We start from the raw sequence: 18,797 nt of genomic DNA on the forward strand, positions 1-18,797 counted from the left end.
TTGGTTTTGAAAAAGATATCTGAAAGCTTCTGTTTTGTTTGCTTTATTCGTCTCTTCGTTATTACTAACTAGTCGAATACCCATTCTTCGTAAAGTAAGAAAAAGTAAATAATCAATAAATCGATGTGAATCAACACTACGAAATCAAGCACAAAATTGAAAGACGAACACCAAAACAATTAATTAAGCTAAAATAATTTCAATTTTTTTAAATTTATTATTTTTTTGCCCTATGCAATGGCTTTATGTCATTAGGTTAAGCAGAACATGTTTTTAGAAGTTCATCCCATGAAAAAAGATAAATTATATTAAGAATCATTTGGCATAATGCTAATGCATGAGGTCAGTCACTGATAGTCAAAAATCACCACAATCAACAATTTTCTGTGGAACCTTTCCGTGGGCCGTAAAAACGGATTTCCACAGTACCTATAATAACTTAGGTTTTTTACCACCCTCCAAAACGTATAAGTACTCTAATATGACCATACTACACATTCAAAGCATCCAATACGCAACCTTTATTTTCAAACTGCAACTATTAGATTTACCATAAGATGAATTAGAAGTTCAATTCACCAAAATAAAGATTAACTATACAAATAGTATAATTTGAAATGTGATATTCAGAACTTACAGCAATTTTCTCATGGGTTAATAAATAACTTCAAATCTTTTTCGTTCGTTCTACCTTTATGTAAGTTTATAGAAACACTCCTCGAAATGGTAAATAACTACATGAGAAACACCTGGTTTCATACGGCTTTTAAAATACGAATTCGGGGACGTCAGCGAGTAAATTTTACTTGCGAAAACCTAACATAGAAAACCAAAGATAAATAATACATAAAAAAAGTGCGATAATTCTAAATTTTAATTGATTAGAGCCGCAAACTAGCAAATTATTCACATAAAATATTTATTAAATTCTATCGAAAACACTTTCTTTTACATGTAATGTGTGAAGCGGTGGTTGAAAAGAGTTTTAAAGTAGACAGTTAGATCAACAGCGTTTTTGAATGTATGTACAGTGCACCAAAAAAAAGAACCACCTAAAATAACTTTTGATCTAATGATCGGGTATGCACGTTTTAGGACCTCAGTTATGCTAATTAATTAGCGTAGATGATATTTTAAATTATGTAATCAGATACAATAACATACTTTTTCTGAATAAAAACATACTTTTTTCCAACGGATTTGGATTTTTGATCCCCAAAACACAGGGGAAAGCAGTAATCTGGAAAAAATGGTCCCTATAGTTTGGACCCCTTAATGTTAATTTTACTTTTTGCGCAGTTTGCCCTATCTTGAGAAATTTTTAAACGGACTTATATTTAGCACACAATTATAAAATTTGTTTATCTTAAGATAATTCCATGCAAAAAATAAATTTTAGTACATATTATTCTCTTATTTAATAAGTCGAAAAATTTTGAATTGTAAGGTACAAAATTTTTTAAAGTCGCAGGGTATCTGCTGCATTTTAGATTTTCAAATTCATGATTTTTCATGACTTTCCATGACTAATTCCAAGAACTTTTCATGACTTAACGAAGTTACACTTTTCTCCAATAAAAACAGAATAATAAATTTAAAAAGCATTATAATAACATTAATTGAAATAATAGGTATAACCAAAACTATTATACTCAGCATCTTCATATTTATTGATTTTAAATTTAAAAAACAGAGTAAAGAAAGAGTTGAAGCAATAAAATAGCTGAGCAACTAATTCCCCCCTTTTTTTTCCTGCAGAATTATATTCTAAAGATACTTTTCTTGTTTATCAGAAAGAAAATAAATACTCCTGATTTTTCTGCTTGCTTCAGCGAGAATTGATAAAAAAAATTAAAAAAAATAATAATATAAATTCTGAAATCACAGAAGTTTAAAAGATACTTCACTATAGAAATGATGTTTTTTCTTTCATTTTTTGAAAGAACACCATAGTTTTTAAAGAACATGATAAAAACATTTTATATTTCAATAAATATGACTGTGAGTGGGGATTTTGTTACAAATTCAGATATTCGGAGCACCATGAAATTGGGAGGGGGGGGGGTGGAGGGATTCCATTTTAAAAATAAAATTCTTTGGTGACCTAAATCCATGACTTTTCTTAAAAAATAGCTAAAATCATGAAATTTCATGACAAATTTCATTCAATACTGAAATTCATGACTTTCCCTGATTTTTCATGACTTTCCAGGTGCGCAGATACCCTGAGTACGTCACATGGCAAAATACAAAATTTGAGTAAATATCAGTTGAATAGTTCTTGAAAAATCTAATTTTTAAGTATACGAATTCTTTAGTTTTCCTAGTAAAATTAACATTAATTGACATTTTGCGCAAAGAGATTTCAATGCAAAAAAATACTGCTTAATTGAAAACACAATTTTCTTAACAATATATACCATTTGTCCTAAAATGATCACTAATTTGATTAATCAAAGAAAAACAAAAGGATATTAAAATCAATACTTGGAATATTTTAACCACTTTATGGAATTTCTGACACATTTTTGTATTAACTTTAATATAATTAAAAAGATAAAATCTCTAACTTTAAAAAAGTTTCATTTTATAAAAATAAATATCATAATTTGTTTTTTGTTAGTTTTCTTCATCTTTAGAAAAATCTGAACAAAGATATCTGCTGTATCATTTTTACAATAATTGGTAGAAATAAAAACTCAAGTTATACCTAAATGTTAACAAAAATTTCTGATGAAACCAAGACATTAATTATTAACATTTAAAAAATAGCAATTAGGGAATTAAAAGGCTATAATTTGCTTAAGGTGTTTTGAACCAGCGTACATGTACGAAGGTTAAATAAAAAAAATAATTTTATGTACGAAGAATTTCTTGATATGGAGGTAAAGACAGAAATAAAATGAAATAAATAAACAAAAATACATAATAAAAATATTAAAAAAATCGATGAATGGAATTCAATTCAGACTAGAAACTAGAAAATAAAACGTTTATTTACATTTTACATCAATATGAAGCATATTTAAAAATATATCTAACTTTCTCCAAGGGGGTGCAGCTAATTGAGGATCTAGAAAAGGTAAAAAATCAGACATTAGTTTTGGTAATCATAAGAAGCTTTTCATAATAAGAAGCGATAGTATAGTAACAAACAGTCTTCAGCAGTGCGATTGCAGTATAATAATAACAAGGGTTTATTATAATGAATGTAAAAGAGCATTTTATAAAATAAGTAGTTTTTTTCCCTTTAAAAAAAAAGCTTGTCAATAAAACGACAGAGCATTCAGCAATATTGGCTTAGTGAAGAATTTTAAAATGATTAAGTGAAATGGTTAAATTGATAATTTTTGTCAGAATTAAAGAGGGTAATTTCTACTTAAGAAAAAATACGGAGAAAGAAAAACATAAATCTAATAAAATTTGTGGACATAGATGTTATAGAAAATTTATAAAATTGAACACAATGAGATTTGCAGGACATATTTGTCTTTTAGATAAACCAGCCCTAAGCATGAGATTTTCATGTTCACTAATACAGATTTTGAAACCATTGAGGTATTTAATATGCAACAAAGAGTATGCAAGAGTATTTAATATGCAACATCACATGACACATGGAGAATGTTGCGAGAAAGTAATGATGATAAGCAATAATTTAAATAAGTCTTTTTTGTACAGAAATCATTACAGAGATTCATTTTACATATGCCTGCAACATTTGCACAGAATTTAAAAAAAACAATACATGGTTGCTAAGTGTTTTGCTTCAATTAAAATTCGCTATTATTTCTCATATTTTCTTTTCTGCCAATACATTTGAATGCGAAAGGCTAGTAGCCTTGGCAAAGACTATTTTAATATACACATGATACTCACATTTTTGATTTCTAGGTGGAGAGAGATGTCCAGTGGGACTTACCCAAAAAGCCCCAACCTCTGGGCCGTTATTGCAAATTTATTATTTGATAATGTATATTTATATTAAAAATAAAAAGATTAATCTTTACTTTGGAACCCCATATATTTAAATTTTTTAAATTTTATTATTAATATTCGATTCTTCATCAAGCAGTTTATGAGGTTTAATGTGTAATAACTAGGCTGCATCCTTCTGGGATAAAATTATGAACAATTCGAAATACATCAATCAACAGCATCGTCAACAAATGGTAAATCACGCATTTTCTTCAACAAAAAGTAATTCCAACAGCAATAAACTTTTTCATCAAATATATACATATAAAGAAATATACTAGAAAATGTAATACTCACAATTATATATACACAAGGTTTAATTTAAAACATATCAACATTTGGAAGTATATTTCATAACAAAAACAAAGCATACCAATTTGTGTTGTAGTAATATTTTTCTCCTCCACATTTCTAGAAGCAGTAATAGAGTTGACAGTAGAATCTGGTCCATAGCTCTAAAAAAAAAATCAAGCATCATATAAGATCAATTCTTTAAATTATCGATAAATATAAAACTATTTATAATAACATAGGTCTTAAACGGTAAAAAATCAAGCAACATATACAATCAAAATTCTTTGAGCTGCTGATCCATATAAAACAAATTATAAAATGAACTTAAAAGAAACTATTTATTAAATACAAATAAAAACCATATTAATACCCATTGCGTAGGAGGAGTTTCGGTTGTTTGATTAATAGGCCAAATATATGACATTTCAGCATCTATTGAAGAAACTAATAATTGCATCTTAGATTGTATTTCTTTTGCAGGAGAATCCAAACCATGTTGCACCAACACTCGCACATTATTCAAAAAATTATCTAAAAAAGAATATGCAGCTATAAAAAACTATAAGTTTATCTACATTTGATTTCTCAGGAACAATTCGGCCAATCCCATTCAAATTTTATGTCTTGTCATATAAAATTACATCCTTCAAAATGATGTAAAAATCAGTATACCTTACAATCTAAAATTTTTTTTTGCATTGAATTATTTATTAATAAACAAACCTTACAATTATGTGCAAAAAATTTTCAATTTGCCTAAAGAGTTTTCGAGAAACGGCGAAATATGTAAAAACATTAAAGAGTTTTAACTTTTAAAACCAAATTTCTCAGATTGAATTTAGCTCTCATATTTTGTAGGTCAAAAATTCAAATCTGTCAACAAAAAAAAAATTTTTTTTTTCTATCTGATTTTGTAACTTAAAAAAATCTTCAATACTAATTAATTACCATACTTGAGGGAGGTTACCCCCCTTCAACCATTCTTCAGAAAATCTGATCAGAAAATCAAAAGTTGTTTGGAATGATCAGTTTCTTTTTGCACACTGTACATAGACTAATACTAAACATAAAGATAAAATATTTAAAAAAGCATATATATTTCATAAATACGATGATAATTTCAGAAGGCAAGAATGATTTAACAAACTTTATAATGTATAATTAATGTTTAAATACAAGCAAGCAAAAAAATTAAAATGTATATATTTTAGAAATATTTTTCAAAAAAGTTTTTTTTTCTTCTTGTTGTTGTAAATAACAGATTTTTTTAAAAACTAAATATAGACAAATTATTCAACTATAGGTAGATTAAGTTATAAATAGTCTATAAAATAAATATTAAACAATGATCTAGAAAAACTAAATATCATAAAAATACAACTGAAGTTAACTTCATGTTTAAGAAATACCAATTAAATATTATTACCAAAATGCATGAATAATATATAAATTTAAAACACCTATGCTCATTGTATGTTCCTATTTTCTAAAACATATGTATGTATGTTAATAAATGAACAAAAGAATTTACTTTTAAAAAATTCCTTTTTAATTCGATTTAAAATAGGAAAATAGTTTAATTTGTAACAAAATATTTATTTAAGCTAAGTTTTGAGAAATAAAGCATTTATTATCAGTTCAAATATTAGATTATTTTTCATTCATTGAATTTAAAATTTAAGCATTGCATTCACTTTGATTTATTTGAATACAATACTTAAATTACAGCATGTTTGAGAAAAATTCAATAGTATATTAAATACAAAATATCAGATTAACTCTAAATAAATCTCTGAATCTACTTTTTAGTTAACTATTGATTGTAAGAATAATTAAGATGAAAAACTCATTACCTTTGAGACCATCTACTTTTCGTACTATTTCAGAAAGAGCAACAATCAGAGCTAAATCTTCATCAGGACTACCTTCTTTCAAGCGATATTTCTTTAGCTGTTGTTTTCTTCTGCTTTTGGAACTTTTACGAGTCATTATAGAGCTATAAAATATATAATTAGTAAATTATGCTTATACACATAATACACATAATTGCATAGGTACAGTGTGCAAAAAAAAAAAGAAAAAAAAAAGACGACTCTGAATAACATTTGACCTAATGATTTTTACGATCTAGGACTAAATTTTAATGGCTTGAGGGGGCGACCTTAAATATGATAATAATCAAGTGCAGGCTATATCTTGAGTTATGAAATCAGACACAACAATGTACTTTCTCTGAATAAACAAACCTTTTTTCGAAGGATTCAGATTTCTGAGCCCAAAAATATATGGTCCCAATTAGTTTGGGCAGGACAGCTCTCTAAAGTTACTTCATAAAGTTAATTTTTGGGTACTTTGCTACAACATGAGAAGTTTTTAAGCAAATTGAAAACTTTTTGTACACAATTATAAAATTTGTTTATCGAATTTCATGCAAAAAATAACTTATCGTAAATATTTATTATTTTTTATAATTTGATTTAAAATGGCTGATCATTTTTTTGAATAGACTATGTATACTTTTTGTATGGTTTTGACCCCTTAACTGCAGTGGGCGTATATTTACGTCTCGGCCAGACGATGCGTTAACTGCCGCAGGCGTATATATACGCTTTCCCGAAGAACGATGCTTTACATTGCGCTTCTATAAATAGAACTACACCTTCGCCTTCTAAATGCAGTAAAATGACCTTGAAAGAGTTTGCCAATGTTTGTCATTGAAAGTGTTTGCAATGAATGTATTACAAATTTCGGGGGAGGGGGAATGGGAAAGGGATGTGTTGGAAAAGTTATATCATAATACTTATTGTTTGTGTGTTTCTATTTGAGTAAGGTTGGGTTTATTCTTGTTTCGCTTTCGTTTCCCGTGTATATTCGTCGAGAATCCCGCTATCAGGGCAATGAATGTGATGTTGGTTTATGTGTCCAACCATGTTTCAGGATTTATCATACAACAGCTAAGTTTTAACATATTTTATATTGAATTTTTATTCTTTAATTTAAGTTTTGTATTTTCTCTTTTTCCTTTTTCTTCTCTTGTGAAAGTAAACTGTTTTTAAATTGCAACGCGTGCATCTTTCCCCCCCACCAAAACACAGCGTAACAATGCGCATTTGAGCGAAAAACGGTGGCACTGGGGAGTGAATCACGTAAATTTTACTCGGCAGGTAAGGGGTTAAAGAATATAACGTTATATGGGATCATACAAAATTTTAGCAAAATGGGTTGAATAGTTTCTGAGAAATTGAATTGAGAATTGAAGCTTTCCCATTTCTTAAACTATAGCAAAGTATGAAGAAATTTAACATGCATTAAATTAAACAGTGTCATTAAAAAAAGCAGGCATTTATGAATAAAAATTTAAATAACAATAAAAAAAATAAAATACCCAGACAAACGAGCAGATTCTGATTGAGAAGATGCAATATCTGAAACACTAGTAACCTCAGAAAACAGATCATCATCATTATACTTTGAAGAAAGAGCAACTGTAATATAAAAAATAAAAATTATTTGATATCACCAAGGAACAAAAACAGCTGTAAAGACAAATTTTCGTAAAACAAATAAAAAATTTTAATTTTAGTTAAATTTATAAAATTGAGAATTATATCCCATGAAAACTTTATATCTAAATCAAGTTTCAAATATAGCTAAGAATATTATACAGAAAATAACTGAAATGTACTAAATTTTGTTTGGCTATTTCCCAAGAAAATGAAAAAATGCTTATCTTTAAAAATATAAAAAGGCAATTTAACTGCATGCACAATGCCTTAAATTTCATACTATCTTACCCTCTTCATCTAGCTTCTTTTTTTCTGGACTTCGCAAATATTTCAGTCGGGAAAGATGTGTGTTGAAATCCTTTATTAACAAATCTAATTCTGGTATTAGGGTTTTATGAAGCATGATAAGAGATGGGTGTAGATGAGTTTCAGCAATATCATATCTGTTATACTTTGACATCTGAAATAAAACGTAAGTAATTAACATATAGAGCCAAATCAATGAAAAAAATCTATTTTTTTTTTGTTGCATCTTTAGGACACATAATTTTTTTTTTTTGTACAAGCACAATTTACACCATTATTTTACGAAATCCTAGTTGGAACAGAAAGTATGTTTCGTTTTTTATAGGGAGTTTTAACACAACTAATACTAAGTGTCTTTTTCCACTATTAATTTTATTATTTTTTATATTACAATGTTAACGCAACTGAGGCAAAAAAAAAAAAAATTTAAAACAAATAAAGCAGGGTTGGCACACTAATCTGGAAAATAAATTCCCAGTACATACTATACACAATATATTAAAAGGAAATACAGAATCACTGTGCTCTTGTGTGAGCTATATTGGACTAACTATATTTTTGATTGCTGGAAAAATTTGGAGGGAAAAAAAAAGAACATACTGCCATAATAAATGAAATAGTTTAGTATAGCTGATATATCATCCTTAAATAATGCATAAATTGCACTTTGAGTGGTCCCCATTTTTCAAAAAACGAAAATAAGAAACAAAATTCCCCCCAGCATTTTCCCTGTTATTTTAGGCGATTTTCTAATTCTCCGTATTTTCCAGATTTTTCATTTTTGCCCTGTGGTATGGCAACCTTGCAAAGATATCTTTAGTTCTGGATATTTTTTTAAAATAAAAACACAATGCATTAAAAAGAGTTTCACTTATTTAATATTTCATTCATAATAAAATAGTAATGAATACTGAAAAAACAATTATTTCACAAGAACAGTAAATCATTCGAGAACATTACAAAGAAATAAAATTTGAGTCATAAAGTCAATAAACAAAATATTACCAATAGCAAGGCACTACTCCATTCATAACCTTCAATCAAGGTAACCACAGCTTCTTCAATATCCTAAAAATAAAAAACAAGTGCTAATCACAGGGTTTCCACAGAAAAAAATGAACAAAATAGTTGCTTTTAGTAGCGTAAAGCATGAAAATAGTAGCCAAAAATAATGAAAAATAGTTGCCTAAATAAGAACAAAAAATTTTCAATAATATTATTAAAATTGTATTAAATGACTTAATTGTCATATACCATGATCCATTTAGTCAAGTTGGTAGCAAAGATGATAATTTTTATATAAACGTTACAGTTCTAGCACTAAATTTTTACATAAAAAAAATTAGCATATTTGCAGAAAATTAAATACTTTTAATTACTAGAATTCATTAAAAAAAATACTTTTTCATTAAAAAAAAACAATTTTTTCTAAAAACCTTTCCCTTTTATCAATAACTAATTCAGCAAATATATATATATATATATATATATATATATTGTGATAAGTAGAGCCCGGATTTTGATGACCTAAAAAATCTCAACTAATGCCCTTAAAAAGTGCAAAAAATGCCCTTAAAAAGGGCCAAAAATGCCCTTAAAAATGCAAAAATTGCGCAAAAAATGCCTTAAATAAAGTAAAAATATTGAATCAAAAAAATATTTTGGTCTTTAAAATTATTATGAGTCATTTAAAAAATATAAAGCAATGCCATACTTGTTCTACGTTCATTAAAGTTTGAAAAATATGTTTTATATCCTAAAATAACAAAAAAAAGGAAAATATATTGACACCAAAATATTTTTATTTTGTATAGAAACTTTAATGGATATAACAACTTCCATCTCATAATATTACTAAATATCAGAATTACATTGGATTATAAAATTTTTTTTGATAATTTGAAATGTAAACGAGCGTCTCCTGTCTGAAAGTAAATTTTCATTCCTGCAGAAGCTTCTTTCAACGTCTACTGATGTTATAGGTGCGTACTTGAAAAAGACGGTCTCACTTACTTACAATTCTTCTTCAATTTGAAAAGATTTTGCTTCACCTGTTAATATTCTATAGATTTTCTTCATTGTTTGGAAGCCAGTGTAATAATGAAAATTGATAAAAAATAGTAAAAATTGGAAAAAATTAACAAAAAACTTTAAAAAATGCATTAAAATGCAAAATACGCCCCAAAATTTAAGGAAAAATGCCCTATAAATCTAAAAAAATGCTCTAAAAGACAAAAAATGTCCAAAAATGCATAAAAATGCAAATGTCATCAAAATCCGGGCCTTAGTGATAAGTGATTACTCTAATTCGAAATTCAAGCATCGTAACATCATATTAAAAATGTTTTTTTTCTTTTTTAAATCATGCAGAACTTTATAGCAATAACCGTTGAAAAAGCAATCAAAACACAAAATAGACTTACAATGAAATCTGCACAGATTGAGCGCATTAAAAAGTGAAGACTCAAAAGTGCAATTCAAAATTTTCACATTTTTTTAGTTTTTAAGAAAAAGAAATTCATTGTGTTCAGAATCTCGGGCAGGCCGCAGGTTGTCAACCCAATTTATGCTAAAAAAAAACATCTCTAGGAGCACAGAAAAGTCTCCCAATAGTCTCCTTTTCCTGAAAATAGTTGCTTTTTTTTAGCCTATTCAAGCAAAAAAAGTAGCAATAGTCGCCTCAGGCCAAAAATAGTTGCAAATAGTTGCATTTTAGTCGCCTGTGGCAACCCTGTAATCAAGATTCATACAAAATCAACATGACATATAAAAAAATGAAAGAAAAAGTAATACATATAGTCTTTAAGTAAACCTTTAAATATCAAAAAATATTCTATTTACGGATGTTTTAAATAAGGTTTACATTTTTAATTTCACTTATTTAAAAATTTAAATGCCTCTGCAGTATATTTACTTATTTATAAATATAAAAATTAATGTCTGCCTGTTTGTCATTTATAGACACCTAAACCATCCAAACGAGAGAAATGAAATTTGGCATATTGTTTGTTAGAAGCACAGAGAAGGTCACTGTCGACATGAGAACAGTCTACTACAAACTGCTCAAGCTGGAATAATAAGATGGAATTTAGAGAAGAGAAAAATACTACCCTACATTAACATTGAAATAACACTTTCAGTTTTTGACATTTTTTTAAATTTCTCAAGAAATAAAAATATAATTATTTCATAAATTTAGAGGTGTTTAGGTCAAGCTATTTTTCATACTTATCAATAAAGTTTAAAGATTTCAGAGGTTTGAGAGACTGGCAATAAATTACAAACAAAAAAAGTGTTTTTGAAGATGTCAGAAACTATAGCAGTAAACTAGTATCAATTACTTTATTATATATAATAATTGCATAAAATTTTGCAAGCTTATCTTAAATATTCATTGAGGTAGGGATATACTAAAAAAATTAAATAAATAATAATTTTGTTATCTCAGGCTTTTTTGCTATAACTTTAAAAAAAAATGGTGCAATTTTAAATTAATAACAAAATTATCTTTGCAAAAAAAATTCATTAGAAATTATGCAAGATATGAGCATATAGAGTAGTACCTTCAATTGTGTAAAAGATATTTTAAAATATTTGTTTCATAATTTTGTTGTGAATCATATTTGGTAATTTATGAAAGAAGCCTGTTTGAATATCTTAAAAATATAAAAAATTTTAAGCAATTTTTGGCAAATTATGAAGAAGAAAAAAACCCTTAATGATAAGGGCTTTTTTACAAATTACTTTTCACAAGAATTATATATACCCTAAAATGTTTTTGGGGTTTCTATCTTACAGTATATTCTATTTCGCAGGGCATAAATTACAAAATTTTGAAAATATGTAGAAAAATTTTCAGGAAATATTAAATCATTAAAAAACTTAACATTTGATAGTCATTTCAAGAATTATTAGCAGTTAAACTCGTAGGGAAAAAAAAATGGAAAACAAGTATTTTGAGTAAGGTCAAAAGTGAAAAGTTGACTGAAGATATATTAAACTACTTACCTTAACAAAATGTTCAAGCAAGTAGCCCGCTTCTAAATATTTCCTTTTGTCTTTCAACCTCTCTAAAAAAATTAATAATAATTTTTCTTACACAATCTGAAATGATATAAAATGTACAAACACAAAATAATTTTCAAAATTACTTACTCAGTCAAGTAATTTAAAACAGTTATAAGTAAAAAAAAATTATAAACAGTAAAAACTACAGAAACAGTTATAGTTAAAAAAAATCATTAAACAAAAATTAATTCTGTACTCAAAAAATGTTGATCAACCTACCTACTATGTACTGACAAGTTCCCAGAACTTTCTGATCATTGTATTTAAGTTTATAAGCAAGATTTAAGGCTTCTTTCCAGTTCGCACTTTCTCTATAGGCTTTAAAAGCAAATTCATCAGCTTCAACTCTACTGAACACTAAACCAGCCTCATCATGATAGCCTTTGCTTTCTAGGTACATGCCATACTCAGTCCATATTGTCTAGAAAAGAAGAACTATGTCATTAAAAAAGTAATGAAGTATGCACGAGTATTAAAGAGTCAAAATATAAACTGTGATGTGCAGTATTCAGAGCTAATGAGCTGTAAGTAAAGAAATTTCATTTTATTTTATAACTGTCGCTGAACTGCCGACCCAATTTCATGGGTTTACGACTACTAAGGTTCAACTCTGTAGCGTTGTAATTTTGAACCCAATCCAAAAGACAAGAGAACTCCTGGATCGAGTACTGGGAGAAATTTTTGTCATTGTGGAGGACTTTTTGATGGAGCTAACCCGCATTTGCGGTACATGGAGAGGAAGACCACGAGAACCTCCCACGGTTAGCCTGACAGCAAGGGGACTCTAACCCATGATCCGTCTACCACTGAGGATATTTCACGTCAGCACTGTGGTTGGTGCAAGGCGGATGCGTAATTTGTATCAACTGGGATTCGAACCGGTTCGCCTCATTGGAACGCAAATGCTCTATCCCCTGAGCCGTTGCGGCTCAAGTAATGAAATTGTTGTCATTACTTTTTTCGTAGTTTGTAACGCAATTTTGAAAAAATGTAGTAGTGAGTAGCACAATACAGAAAAATAATAATAAATACGCTGGTTTGTAACAATGCCGTGCATTTACTTATTGTTATTTTGGTAAAGGAACAAGGTTCAAACGAAACTAGTTATTTGAATCTGATTGGCATAAATCTTAAGTGAGTCCATTGGAGAGAGAGAGAGCGTATTAGTGAATCCATATTAGGGATGTCCCAGATGTACTTAATTTAATTTTTCTTAATAAGTTAACATAAGGGTTAAACATTTAACAAAATCTTTGATAATTTTAGAGCATTTCTTGAAATAAATATTCTCCCAAGAAGTGGATAATAAGTTGGAGGTTGAAAAAATAAATTTGTAAGAAATAAAAAGGTTCATTTATTATTCTAAGCTCCTTTATACATTTTTTGTAAAGTAGCTTTAGTTAACTGCAAAAAATGCATTTTTCTGCCTTTCTGAACATTGACCTCAAATTGTGTACAGTAATCACATGTAAAAAAAATAAAAAAAATCTTTTTTTTTTCTGGTTAGTAATGACAAGTAGGGCAATAACAATCGACAACAAACAAAAGGTAAAATACATTACATAAAATATTAAATGCATGCAAATAGATGTGAGGACTCAAATAAGAAATATATAAATAAATATAATTTCATTTTCTAATATTGCCAAATAAAAAATAAAACAAGCTTCAAGTTCAAATAAAAAAAAAAGTTGTTGTTGTTAATTTACGTCGCACTAGAGGCACAATGGGCTATTGGCGAGGGTCAGGGAAACATCCCGGAGGATGATCCAAAGACATGCCATCACAATTTTGATCCTCTGCGGAGGGGGTGGCACCCACGCTTCTGTAGCCCGACGACCTGCCCGCGAAGTCGACCACTTTACGGTAGCACAGTTTAACGAGGACCGATACCGCACACCCTCGGTCCCTACGCAGACTGATCCAAGTGGTCACCCACACGCACACTGACCGCAGCCAGTGATGCTTGACTTCGGTGATCTGCTGGGAACCGTGTCTTAACCATCAGTCCACTGCGGGACAACAACAAAAAAAAAAAAAAAAAAAAAAAAAAAAAAAAAAAAAAAAAAGAAATTTTTATCAGTTAGAGTTTAACATATAGGAATAAGTATTTTAATATTTTTTGTTTTACGTATTTTCAGTTTGAAACAAACAAGAGCTTTTAAATTCGATGGAATTTGGGATAGAAAGGCATTAGTGGTTAAGACTAGTTTCGATCAGTCTGTAGACAACATTATGAACTGAAAATCAAGAGAATTTTATAAAAAATTTATATCAGATACAAAGATTTTATTAATCAAAAACATTGAACATTTGAGACAATTTACTTTATTTTCCTGAGAAGATGGAGGATATAGATAAAGAGCATCAACATACAATTTCTTCTCTTTTATCAGTGTCAAACATTCCTCAAAATGATCAGCTGAAAAAAATAATTCTGAATAAGTACACAAAAAGAACAAAATATCAATTATTTTCAATAAAAAAATTTATATGTGAAGCTTCATCAAAATTATTAGTTAATAATTACACATGGAGTAGCTTTAAGTAAGAAAACAAATTTTTTTTTAAAACTTACAAAAAATTGTATAAGCAGTCATAAAAATAATCAGCTAAATTAATGGTTCAGACAATTATTTATAATTCTGAAAGAGTACATAAAAATAAAACAAAAAAAAAATATATATTTAACTTAAATTATAAAATTTAATTACATAAGTCTTCATCAAAGCTAGCACTTAAATCAATTATAGCTACATTATTTGTAAATGAGAAAATACAAATAATAAAATTATGATGATTTTTAACTTAAAATGCCAAACACTTAAATTAGTGAAGCAAACTTCTGAATGAGCAAATGAAAATCAATTTATTTAACATATTAAAGAAATTTTATAACATAGAAAATCAACTCACCACATTTACTGATGTGCTCCAAAGCTTTTTTAAACCTATTAAGATGCATATCAATTTTGTATTTGCGGTAATTTTCTTCTAAGTTTTGAAGTTCATTGTAAAAGGGCAAAAATTCCTTTGGATCCTAAAGTGAATATATAAAAAAAGAATAACTTAATAATATATTAAGTTGAAACACATTTCGGATTATCTACTTATTAAATGATTAAACATATTTGAATAGGGCAAAGATAGTCTGGTTGGTAGGGCATTGGGCACATGAGCAAGAGGTTGTGAGTTCGATCCTAGTCAGTCAAAGACTTGCCGTGTAGTAAATGGTGACTGGTGCATTTTAAATCTGCCAGGTCACAAAATCCACCATGTTTCCAAAACAAATCATATCTTTGGGGGTACTAAATTGGAGATTGATCGTTCTCTGGTTCAGTTCTAAATTGCAATCTGTGAATGAATGGATGTATGAATTGGTCAGCTCTATAAATGGACTGTGACGTTTGTATGTGGCAAAAGTAATATTTTTAGCCATAGATGGTGCCACTGGCACCCTCTTTCTCGCAAGATTGCTGGTATTGGCAAGTGTCATCAGAAAAAACAACACATTTTTAAATTTTAAAGATTGTTGTAAAACGGCAATATATACATATTTTCTGTTCTTTAAAAAAGAACAAATGAGAAAAAGCATAACATAATGATTTCACAGGTCTAAATTTCAAAGTTTATGAGAAAAAATTTTTCTATCCTCTCAGAAGAAAAAAAAAATTTTTTTTTTTAAAGAGAGAGTAAAAAAAAAAAAAAAAAATGTAAAAGAATAATTTTCCTTTTTTTATATCTCAGATGAAAAAGGAATAATATAATCAAATATTAAGATGAAATTTATTTAATTTTTTTTTATAATAACTTAAAGAATTAACATTTCTTTAATCTTTAAAGTTTATTTCAAAATTATAATATTCATTTAGAATAATAAATTTAAGATAGACATAGATGTAATTACATATACTGGTGGTTAAAAGTTAAGCATATGACCTTCGTTCACATATGTCCTATAGTTAAAGTATGCTTAACTTCCATACCCAATTGTAATGATTTAACTCTATTAACCATTGAAGCTTTAAAAAGGAAAAAAAAAAAAATAAATAAATAAGGATGAAAGAAAGCTAAAATAAGTTTCAACATGTCTAAAATGATTGAAATTCCAATTTTAAGTAAAGCATTAAAAAAGTGAACATAGATATAATAAATAACAATTTATAATAATGCTCACCTTCTGAGATTTTTGAGCAACCATAATAGTTGTAGGTAAGTCATAAGTACCAAATGCCACATCAATCAATTCATTAACATTTACTAAATAAAGCAAGAAATCCAAGGCATGATTTATAGTATCTTGTGTATTTTTCAAACTATCAGAATCTAAAAGTAAAAGTTGGTTTACTTATAACACAAAGAAAGAATAAAAACAATATACAGTCAGACCTCGGTATAATGTCATCCGCATATAAGGTCACCCCGCATATAAGGTCACTTTTCCAAAGTCCCGGCTCACTGAATAGGAATTCTTTGTTACAGATTATCGGATATATGGTCAAGTTTTAAAAATCGTTATCGCTTATAAGGTCATTTTTATCTGAGGCAAGGGAAGCTTTTTTCTAGCTTATTTAACTTCCTTACAAGGGAATTACCCCTCTCGAGTTTTAGGAAAATGTTGCAGCCAACGAACAAACTGCAATTTCTGAAATTGTTTCACAAGCTGTGGACAGTGAGGACAATGACAGTGATCCTGAGACTGTAGCTGTAACCCAAGTGGAAGCCTTCAATGTCATACGAATTTTTTTTACAAACCATGAGGGAGCTGAGTAATATTTTGAGAAGTTACAAAATCTAGAAATCATTGTTCGAAAAATGACACCAGAAACGAGACAGACCTGCATAAAAGATTATTTTAAATAAGATGTAATGTGTGTATGTACACTTTGAGGAAATTTGTAAACAACTTTATTTTAAATTAAAAGTTTTTTAAAAATCTATCCTTCTTTAATTTTTTACTAATTCTGTTAAAATTTATTGACTTAAATATTTAATTTATGGCCGATCGTTTCCGTTTGTTTAACCATTTTCAAAAAATCATAATGTGTACTATTTATGTGCTTAGTTACGAACTGCTAATGAATCGGTTAAAAGGTCACCCCGCTTATAAGGTCACTTTTGCGATGTCCCTTAGGGTGACCTTATATCGAGGTCTCACTGTAGCTTGCAATATAATTTCATGGAACAGGTTATGTATTTCTCAAAATGGAGAGTAAAATTTAAATTTTTTTTTTTTTTAAATCTTGATATTGTGAAGTTCTATGGAGTTCTGGACATTGATCTGGTTCCAGTCTTATTTATAAATTAAAAAAAAAAAAAAATAATGAAACTTTAATTTCAAAAATAAATAATTAACAAACTTGAAGTTTAAACAATCAATTAGCTGTTTACATAATTATTTATTAAAAAATGGCTGAAAACTAGTATAATTGGTTTAGAGTATTTAGTCACTTGTTTACGTGACTGCAAATTAAAAATCCCAGTATAATAGATACAGGGTATCTGCTACATTTTAGATTTTCAAATTTATGACTTTTAATGATTTTCCATGACTAATTCCAAGAATTTTTCATGACTTAACGAAGTTGCTATTTTCTCCAACAAAAACGCAACAATAAATTAAAAAAAGCATTATAATAACATTATTCAAAATAGGTATAACCAAAACTATTATACTCTTCATCTTCATATTTATAGATTTTAAACTTAAAAAACAGAGTAAGGAAAGAGTTGAAACAATAAAATAGAAAATAACAATAAAGTAGCTGAAAAAAATACAAAAGCAAAAAAAATTTTTTTCTGCAGAATTATATTCTAAAGATACTTTTCTTGTTCATCAGAAAGGAAAGAAATACTCCTGATTTTTCTGTTCAATTCGGAATAAAAAAAATTCGCCAATAACTGGTTTGCTTCAACTAGAATTTTAAATTGATAAAATTTAAAAAAAATAATAATAAAAATTCTTAAATCACAGAAGAGAGTTTAAAGGATAATTCGCTCTAGAAATGATATTTCTTTCATTTTTTGAAAGAACACCATAATTTTTCAAAGAACATGATAAAATCATTTTATATTCTAATAAAATATGACTGAGTGGTGATTTTGTTAGAAATTCAGATATTTGGAACAGGATGAAGTTAGGAGGAGGGAGATTCCATTTTAAAAATTAGATTTTTCAGAGACCTAAATCCATGACTTTCCATAATTTTCTTTTTAAAAATAGTAAAAATCATGACATTTCATGACAAATTTTGTTCAATACCGAAATTCATGACTTTCCATGATTTTTTATGACTTTCCAGGTGCGCAGATACCCTGTAGATAGATAAAAAATTTGATTTTAGCATTTCATTATCAAAATTTTGAAAGTTCATTTTTTTCTCATAGCTAAACTTTTAGTTTTACAATAATTTTAAATGAAAAATGTATTTCTAGACTATTACTTTATTTATCCTTTAAAATAAATTAAATTAATGAATGTTAGAAAAATTTTACTCTTTTTAATAACCTTTGCTTTTAAAACAAAGGTAAATAATTTCCTTAGAATTAAAAATAAAAATTAGAATTTCCATAGAATTTAATTAAAAATAATTTCTTTAGAGAAAGTATGGTAAAAAAAAAAAAACAATACAAAAACAGAAAATA

General features: G+C 27.8%; 1 protein-coding gene across 3 annotated transcripts in view; it reads right to left on the bottom strand.

Moving 5' to 3' along the window:
- Positions 1-2,978: 2,978 nt before the first annotated feature.
- Positions 2,979-18,797, bottom strand: part of LOC122273600 (elongator complex protein 1) — a 45,792-nt gene continuing 29,973 nt past the window's right edge. For 2 of the 3 annotated variants that reach the window (XM_087161587.1, XM_087161586.1), the window contains exons 23-34: positions 16,330-16,478; positions 15,069-15,192; positions 14,480-14,574; positions 12,372-12,573; positions 12,093-12,154; positions 9,090-9,152; positions 8,067-8,238; positions 7,658-7,757; positions 6,126-6,268; positions 4,643-4,803; positions 4,352-4,433; positions 2,979-3,073 (exon numbers count right to left, since the gene is read on the bottom strand). In XM_087161587.1, coding sequence (XP_087017713.1) covers positions 2,994-3,073; positions 4,352-4,433; positions 4,643-4,803; positions 6,126-6,268; positions 7,658-7,757; positions 8,067-8,238; positions 9,090-9,152; positions 12,093-12,154; positions 12,372-12,573; positions 14,480-14,574; positions 15,069-15,192; positions 16,330-16,478 — 1,433 coding nt within the window. In that variant the 3' untranslated portion in view covers positions 2,979-2,993. The remainder of the gene's footprint in view (positions 3,074-4,351; positions 4,434-4,642; positions 4,804-6,125; positions 6,269-7,657; positions 7,758-8,066; positions 8,239-9,089; positions 9,153-12,092; positions 12,155-12,371; positions 12,574-14,479; positions 14,575-15,068; positions 15,193-16,329; positions 16,479-18,797) is intronic. The other variant, XM_087161588.1, reaches the window with a different exon arrangement.

Source organism: Parasteatoda tepidariorum, chromosome 4, assembly GCF_982258835.1.
Source record: "Parasteatoda tepidariorum strain Cologne lab strain chromosome 4, Ptep-v5.0, whole genome shotgun sequence".
Classification (NCBI taxonomy): domain Eukaryota; kingdom Metazoa; phylum Arthropoda; class Arachnida; order Araneae; family Theridiidae; genus Parasteatoda; species Parasteatoda tepidariorum.